Source organism: Labrus bergylta, chromosome 9, assembly GCF_963930695.1.
Source record: "Labrus bergylta chromosome 9, fLabBer1.1, whole genome shotgun sequence".
Classification (NCBI taxonomy): domain Eukaryota; kingdom Metazoa; phylum Chordata; class Actinopteri; order Labriformes; family Labridae; genus Labrus; species Labrus bergylta.
This window is the reverse complement of record NC_089203.1, coordinates 3301618-3310455: the sequence shown is the minus strand read 5'-3', so window position 1 is coordinate 3310455 and position 8838 is coordinate 3301618. Positions and strand designations below refer to the sequence as shown.

Sequence of the window (8838 nt, the reverse complement as noted above, 5' to 3'; positions counted from 1 at the left end):
GCTCCTGCTGCTTCGTTGGTGACATGTGAATGTGCATGAATGGATTACTTAATACTGATGGACCCTTTTCATAGCACCATCTGAAGTCTCCAGTCGATTATTCTTGCTGGTCATGGTCCAAACAAGAAACCCCCCCCCCCCCTTTTACCTGCTCTTTTGTAACAATATAACAAAGAGTAAGGTCTTGTATCCGCTCTTTCATAATGTTCCTTGAGATAACATTTGGTATGACTTGGTGCTATACAAATAGAGCTAGATTGATTGAAATAGAGACACAGAGATACACACAGGATGGGACAGTAAGAAGTGGACCTCCTGCTGCTGCTCTTATATTTTTCAAAGTAATGATGTGTCAGTAAAAATGACACCATGTATATTGAATTCATAAAATTTAGTCTGGTATTGTCTTGTCTCTGGCAAAACAAGCAAGCATAGGCGGTTCTAGGCAGGGGCCAACAGGGGCCAGTGCCCCTGTAACACTGAGCTTGGTCCCCATTGTGGCCACCCCTCCAAAAGGAAGAGCCCCCCTAATAACACATACACAGTATTTGACTCAACAACCGGACTCACAATCTAGTATTAAACACTGCTACTGAAACAAATACAGTATAAATCATGATATTTTATGTTGGGTGCTATTATTTGGCATAATATTTATTTTTTTAAACAATCATCTTTGTCTGTTTTTCACCTGGGTTTAATGCTCCCCTCTTAATGTTCCCCTCTGACAAAACAACTGGCCCCAGTTTGGCCCCCTCAGTAAAAGTGGTCTAGAACTGCCACTGCAAGCTAGACAGGTCTATATTCAGTCTCTCTCGATCACTGAGTGTTTTGAACATTATGTAGAAGTAAAACACTGCCCTTAGAGTTCTCTTGGTATGTAGTAAATGTTCTGTAAGACAGCGGGCTCCCACATGCTCAACATTCAGTTTCTGATCAAACCGCAGCAGAAAATGTTCTGACCAAAAGCCTGATATCCTTTTAAACAGCCATGGCATAAAACAAATGAGTTATTCAGTAACTATTTCACTGCTTCAGCTGCTAATGGTCACTTTATTTCTTTTTCCTTCAGTGCTTTCAGGGTGACGGTCAGTCCTCCGGCATCACACAGTTGAATTTCCTCCTCCAGTACGTCGTCGTGTTGCGGCTCAGGAGAAGCAGAGTGGACTAAAGCTGCTTCATCCTTGTCTTCTTTCTCCACCTCAATTTCCTCGAAGTCATCTGGATACTCCGCCTCTTCTGAAACATCAAGAGCCTCTGCTAATAGGAGAGGAGGCGTCTCGGTTATTGGAGGTACAACAGACAAAAAGCAGCATTCAGTATTTATCTGTTTCATACAGCTCTCATTTAGTTCTGTTGTTCTATTATTCACCATGCACCACTAGCACTTAATCATTAAGTACTACTTGCACATAGCTCTGTATATGTATATATATATGTATTTCCCATTTACTGCAAGCAGTTGTGTTTACATCTGTTTACTATTGCATTGTTTCTGTTTACATCTGTTATTCTGATAACTTCTCACTTATATCTCTACTATTTTTATCTATTTTGTATTTTAACTTTTGTATTTAAATTGATATTTTATATTATTGGTTTAAAATGTTTCGTCTACCTGCACTGTCGTTAATTTACTGCTCTGTGTGCCTTTGAATTGCCCCCCGGGGACAAATAAAGTTTTTTTGAGTTGAATTGAATATACATGAGCATTGAATTCTTTTGTCTGGATTGTTCCTCATTTACATCTTTAGCTTAGCGTTAAGAAGCTTTACCAAAGGTTTCTCAGAGGACCTTCAACATGTTCACAAAGAAAGAAAACAAACTCATTGCCTGTAAATTCCACCACCTTGAAAGAAACGTTTCACATGAAGTTATAAAAACAAATCTCAGGACATGCATACTTTTAGGGTTTCCACAGATTAACGTGGAATGTTTCTTGTTTTCTAAAACCTATAAATGATAATAGTAAAAAGTCAGTATATGTTTTTATAATTAAGTAAAACCTTAACTAAGTTGTTGGTTTTATCAGGTCACATATTGCAAAAAACCTTCTCCTCTTTGTTTAAGCTGTGCCTGACCGGAAGCTAATTTTTATCACCATGCATATTAACACATATGTCCAGTTAGTGATGAATTCAACTTTGATACACTTAAAGCTGCCGACCAGAGCGACAGACTTTACTACAGCAGAACTGCTATAAAACAAACATGTAAGTGCTGGTGCAGTCCTGTTAGTTTCTGGCTAATTTGTTATTTAATTAAACTCTTCTAGTGTATACAGTATAGGTTTATATTTTGGGTAGTTTTACTCTACCTGAGCATTCACATTTGCGTCTCCTTTTTACTTATGGTGCTCAACATTTCAGAAACTTTTATTGCTGCGCTTTCTTCCGAAAGGTAACTGCTTACTTTTAAAGATTTTACAAATTAAAAGAAACGCACATCACATTGTTAAAGCCTTAAGCAGTAATGCCTTCTTTACCTGTGACCTGTGACAAAACAAAGAGAGTATTTATTTGCTTGGTCTTGTCTCAGTCTCAAACTGGGCGGACCCCGAATTCTATATCAGGACCGGTCAAGACCACCACTGAGAGACTATTTTTTTCCTCCTCATTACTGTGATTAGAAGGAAAATAGAAGGAATCATTTCTATTTATTCATAATTAGATTTATATCCCCCGGTTACAGCCACAACCTTCCCAGTGTTACGGTCTGAGTGACATGCTCCCTGCACACAAAATGATGATTTTTCAGTGATGTTTATGGTCTTGGTCCTGTCTCGGTCTCACCTCGCCTTGGTTTTGGTCTTGACTCTGTCCTGTTCTCTAAATGTCATGGTCCTGTGTCGGCCTTGGACCACTCTGGTATGTCTTGGACTCGGTTAGTGTGGTCTTTACTACACTACTCCACAAACAAATGAATGTTCTGCATCCAGAATAAAGAGGCACCCAAAGTGTCAAAGGTCAAATAATTAAATGCAGAAAATGTGGACCTGTGCACTCTTTGCAACATTTTACATTTTCTGTTGGTTAAGACGGAAACTGATTAGAACTTTTATAAAGGACTGAAGCTAAAAAATAGGTTAATCAACTCCGGGTGAGCATTTTTTAAAGGATACTAAAATGACACTTATGCTTCAACACGATTTTTAAACAAAGGCTATTTTGATTGGATTAATGATCGATGGATTCACTTAATTTTTCATCTTCATAGAAATATATTTATTTTTCTTTAAACACTGTGGTATTAAAAAAATATAAATTAAGAACTGAGTGCCTCTGCCTTCATTTAGAGAATTATTTTTCATTTAACAGCTCCCCCATTACCGAGAGGCTCAGCAGACTCGCTCCTCATTGGCGACCCTGAGTGTTCACTGTGCTCCTCCAGAGAGGACAAACTTCCATCTTCATCAAAGTCTTCAGGGTAAAGGCAATCCGATTGGTTCTGTCCAACACACAAAGCATCAAGAGATTCCTCCTCCTCCACATCACTGCAACTTGCCTCGGCATCGTTTCCTTTGTCTTCCCACCAGGAGGACTCACTGAGAGCTTCTGGCTGTAGTGTATTGACTGTGTCTCTTTGGTTACCTTCTATGTTCATGTCGATGAAGTCCCCTTTGGTTCCAGTAGTATTATCACAGTCACTCTCTGTGTGTGAACTGACTTCTAGGTGCTGTTGCACATAGTCACTGCTGAGTATGCATGCAGCACTCGGTCTGTGTTCAGGGATGAGGCAAAGCATAGTTTTGATCAAAGAGTTGATGTTGTCAGAGTAGACCTCTGCCACAGGATCATACTCTCCTTTAGTGATCTTGTAGAACAGACTGAGCAGGTTTGTAGCTGCAAAGGGAGGTCGGAGGGCACAGATCTCATAAAGCAGACAGCCCAGAGCCCAGATATCAGACTTTGAGCTGTATGGGACATCCTGGCAGAGCTCGGGACTCAGGTAGCTGGGTGTACCGACACATGTAGAGGCCATATCAGCTGTGTGTGTCATCACTCTGGATATTCCAAAGTCCCCCAGCTTCACCAGACCTTGCTTTGTTAACAGTACATTAGAGGTTTTGATATCCCTGTGCAGTATTTTAGACATGTGTATAAAATCAACAGCCTTGGCAACTTGCACAAACCAGCCCATCACCGTTTCCTCTGTGAAAAACGTCTTTGTTTTCCTCCCTTTGACTTTGTCGTCTAATGTCCCGCCATCACAGTAGTTCATCACGATGCAGATGAACCCGTCATTCACAAACACATCGCTGCATTTGACAATGTGAGGGTGCTCCAGCCTCCTGATGATTTCAGCCTCTTGGAGAATGGCCCTCTGAGTTTTTGACGCCCTCGTGTCCTCTACTTTGATCCTTTTCACCGCGTGCAGGCTCGTGCACTCTACGTGCCTCATGAGGAAAACGTCCCCTGCCCCCCCCCTGCCCAAACAAAACACCTGCTCGTACTTCTCCATGTTGTGCCTGGAGCCGCCAAAATATATAATAATATAATAATATAAATATAGCCTAAGTGAAAACCAGTGGTAAACAGGTAAGCAAACCTTCAACACAAGACAGCTTTCCACAAACGACTTTTGTATTCAGTTTCGTTGCCATAGTAACCACCTCGCCGATGACGCCGTGACGCTGGATAGGTCATAGCCTAATGTTTAATTTAATCAATTAACTAGTTGTCAGCTTTTTTCCAGGTAGGCTCATGATAGAAAATATGATGTTTAAAAAATAGATTATTTTGTTTTACCGGAAACAAGTTAGGCTAAACATTAGCTTGTTTTATGGTTTCAATAATTTTATGTTTGTTTGTTTTCTGATGTCAACATGTAGGCCTGACCACCGTTTATAGGCTACAGGACTATGCTGGGCATGATGGAGGACTTGATTAAGGCTATTCTTATTTGTTTGTCAATAAAAAAGGTCTGAAACATCTAGAGCCTCTGTTAATAACCTACTTTAAGAGAATAAGACGAGACTCCTTTATTGAGGTAGGCCTACCTAAAGGGAGAAAAAATACAATAATAGAATAATACAAGGTATTTACACTTCCACTTGTGGAAAGAGTTATTATTATTAAAAACACACACGTACTACACAGTGTGTATCATTATTGATATGAGTCATATATATAAGTCATATATATGGATCTAGGCCTTTAGCTCACATGAAAATGTAAGGTTTTCTTTAAAATAACATATAACTAACATAAATAAATAATATATATTTATATAATATAAATAACTGTATTTATGTGACATACAATTAGGCTACTGTTCTTGGATTTGAAACTGATCATACAAATTCAATTCAATTCAAACAACTTTACTTGGTCCAGAGGGACAATTCAAATGTTTCAAAGAGGAGCATTTTTCTTCATATTACAAAAAGTAAATAATGCCTTCCTATCAGGTAAAAGCTATTTAATACAAGCCTATAGGCTATATAACCTACTTTACCCTTTTTTTATGAACTTGAGCAGGGCTGTATCGTTTGAGATTGGACCTACTACATACCACGAGATGGCGGTGTGGGCACCGTCCTGCTGCAGCCTGCCGTTAACTAGCTAAAGAAGAAGAGATAGCTGCGCCGTCTGGTTCACTCTGTGGGTTCACTGCGCATCTTACCCACAACACAGCAGTGAGCGCGTTTGCACATTGCGTTTCCTATTCCAATATTGCCTGAATTTAAGTGTTCTTAAATCTGAAATGCCACCAAAGGGAAAAGGTGGCAAGGGTGGAAAAGGTTAGTGGTCTATAACTTATCCACTGTTAGTTATATACGAACAACTGTGTGTTTAAAGTCAGCTATGTTTACTTGTTTGTAGCACAAAGCTGTAACACACGACCATGCAATGATTCGGTTGTAGTACTGTATTTCTTCCTCCAGTGTTATTGTATAGTTTTGCATGTCATGGCTTATCTGCTGTCTTGGTTATGAATCCTGTCTGTGTGTAGGAGCTGCTTCGGGAAGTGCAGAAGCTGACAAGAAAGAAAAGGCTCCAAAGGGAGGCACCGCTGTAAAGGTGAATATGTACAGCAGCCTATGTATGGGTATGAACACTTCACTGTAAGAAAACCCTGGTATGTCAAATGGCACGTATCAGGTGATTTATATTGAGACACGAGTTTCCTCCCGTTCACCCACTAAACCACTGTTAGATGAGTTCACTGGAAGGAAGTGACCGCTACATTTGTTACGTTGGAACTAGACTTTCCACTATGGCATCACTGATGATGAGTAATGAAACGTTGTTAATCCATGTCCACCCTGCTGTCATGTTTAAAGTGATCTAATCTGAAGATTTGTTTCCATCTGACCGCTGTAAAAAAAAAAAAAGCATGCATGACATGATAATCATAAAGGTACATACTAACTTGTTAAAACAGCAGACACACATTTTGAGCAGCTTGTTGTATCTCCAGGCTATAAGTGGAAATAAAACACATTATGGCTACATGAACAACAGCTCTGGCTCACGGAAAAGAGAGAAAGATTAGGAGGTTTTGTCTATATCACAAGCTTTACACTAGAAAAAATAATGGGTTTTAAATTTTTTTTAAAAATCCACATTCTGGTAAACAATGTCTTCAATGATTGAGAGGAATTGTTAGTTTTATCCCACAACTGTAAGAGTAAATGTGTTCTGTGATGCATGTTTTTCCCCAGGTTCGACACATCCTCTGTGAAAAACATGGGAAGTGCATGGAGGCTATGGAGAAATTAAAGGCTGGAGTCCGTTTCAGTGAAGTAGCTACACAGTACAGTGAAGACAAAGCTAGACAAGGAGTAAGGCCATGCCTTTCTGTTCATTTGCTCTTTTATTGCACGATACTCCTCCACATTTCACATCTCGTGGTATCACAAAGAAATGGAACATGTGTTAAGTTTCTCTAACTGGATTGTCATTCTGCATGGCATGTGGATTTATGACACGTATACATACTTTAGATTGGAAGCATCTCAGTACATTGTTTGCAAAATATTATTAAAACACCTTGGATGCAGCTGCTGCATCAAAAGTCAAGACAGCCTTGTTTGAAGTAAGCTTTTCAAGACTGAATATATTATATCCTGTGGGGATGAACATAACATACATTATACATGATGTTCAGGCTAACCCTCATATTGAGTCTTCAGAGATGATAAATTCCTCACTTATGTTTACTAATCTTTACTCCCATCCCACACACAAAATGAGGCTGACAACATGTCATATTTGTGTACTGTGTGCATTTTGTCATTGACACCTACACTCCACCAGAACGACACTGATTCATTCTGAGCTAGTGGGAAATGCCAGTGAAGATAAGGCTGTTGCCCAGGTGTACGACATAAATACAGTATCTGTTATGTTGGAATCATTGACATGTAACAGAGCTTTTACCTTGCGTTCTTATCCATCCATTCATTGATCCATTATCTATACTGCTTATCCCGTTTGGGGTCAAAGGGGCATGGAGCTGATCCCAGCTGTCATTGGAAGAGAGGCCATGTACACCCTGGACTAGTGCCAATCAATCACAGTTCTTATCAGTCTATCATTGCGTTCTTATCTGTGACCTAATTAAGCTTGGAAAACAAAACAATTTACTTAAGTATATCAAGTCCCTATTTCTGTTTTCTGTGTCACTCCCAGATTATTATGTCTTTGTGACTGTTTTTTTTCATGACAGGGGGATCTGGGGTGGATGACGCGAGGATCGATGGTTGGACCTTTCCAGGATGCAGCTTTTGCCCTGCCCACTAGTTCCATGGACAAACCTGTATACACAGACCCTCCTGTCAAGACAAAGTTTGGGTACCACATCATTATGGTCGAGGGTAAAAAGTGATGGACATAGCAAGTGGGAAACGGACTATTTCCTGATCTTACTGGTTCACTGCAACATTTGATTTATATTTTACTGGTGTTAAAGAAAGATACAAATCTGTGTCTTTGTTAACTTGCACACATTACTGACAATTCAGCGTGATGCTGTGGAAATCGAATGACAAATAAATAATTTCACACAAGATGTAACAATGTCAGTTTTTGTGTTTGAAAACGCGGTGAGAGATGTGATTTTTTTTTTTATTAAGTTTAAGAAATATAACACTCAATTCTGGTGGCAAACCAAAAAATCGAGGTTTGCGATATGAGTTTATTAGCTGGTACAGTTAGTTTCTGATTATATTAATGCAGATGAGTTAGCTTGCTGCCAGTAGCTAAAGAAAAAAAATAATCAGTGATGTCTTAAAGGATGCACCCATGCTTAGGTTTAACATCAGTATCGGACGGAATCGGCCCTGACAGACATGGGCACATCTGCAAATAAAATGTGGCATGAACCAATCTCAGTAACTGATGTTTATCTGCGTCATATCAATTTAATGCTGGCATCTGGTTATCAGATCTGTTTGCAGGGTCAAACATGACAGAAAATGTTGGTGGTGGGAGTCTTACACCAAAAGAATTTGTAAAAAACAGAACAAACTTGTTGCTAATTGTTGTTTTGAACATAGGTATTGGTCGGAATTTCACAATCTGTAAAAGTTGTCTGTATGACACCAAACACAAATGTTGTTACTGAGAAGTAATGGTTAGTTTGTCAACTATCTTTTGATATCATTCTCAAATGTTTAAGCGATAGGCCTACCTTAAGCCCGTGTCTTATTATCTTTCAAGAGAGAAAATGAGCAAAGCCTTTCAATTGAGAGGGCAATATAAAGGTATTCCTCCTGGCATATTAGAATAATAAAAATCAGACAAATCAATTTTGAAAAGGAACATACTCATTTCACAGAAATGTGGAAATAAATAAATGTAGAAATGAGTAAATGTGGAAATAAATAAATGT

General features: G+C 39.1%; 2 protein-coding genes across 2 annotated transcripts; one reads left to right on the top strand and one right to left on the bottom strand.

Moving 5' to 3' along the window:
• Nucleotides 1–239: 239 nt before the first annotated feature.
• Nucleotides 240–4518, bottom strand: nek12 (NIMA-related kinase 12). The gene is made up of 2 exons (XM_020647808.3): nucleotides 3330–4518; nucleotides 240–1260 (listed from the first exon to the last, which is right to left on the bottom strand). The coding sequence occupies exons 1-2, from the start codon at nucleotides 4459–4461 to the stop codon at nucleotides 1049–1051; spliced, it is 1344 nt and encodes a 447-aa protein (XP_020503464.1). The 5' UTR covers nucleotides 4462–4518; the 3' UTR covers nucleotides 240–1048.
• Nucleotides 4519–5592: 1074 nt separating this feature from the next.
• Nucleotides 5593–8016, top strand: pin4 (protein (peptidylprolyl cis/trans isomerase) NIMA-interacting, 4 (parvulin)). The gene is made up of 4 exons (XM_020647775.3): nucleotides 5593–5743; nucleotides 5956–6023; nucleotides 6668–6787; nucleotides 7675–8016. The coding sequence occupies exons 1-4, from the start codon at nucleotides 5707–5709 to the stop codon at nucleotides 7831–7833; spliced, it is 384 nt and encodes a 127-aa protein (XP_020503431.1). The 5' UTR covers nucleotides 5593–5706; the 3' UTR covers nucleotides 7834–8016.
• Nucleotides 8017–8838: the final 822 nt, after the last annotated feature.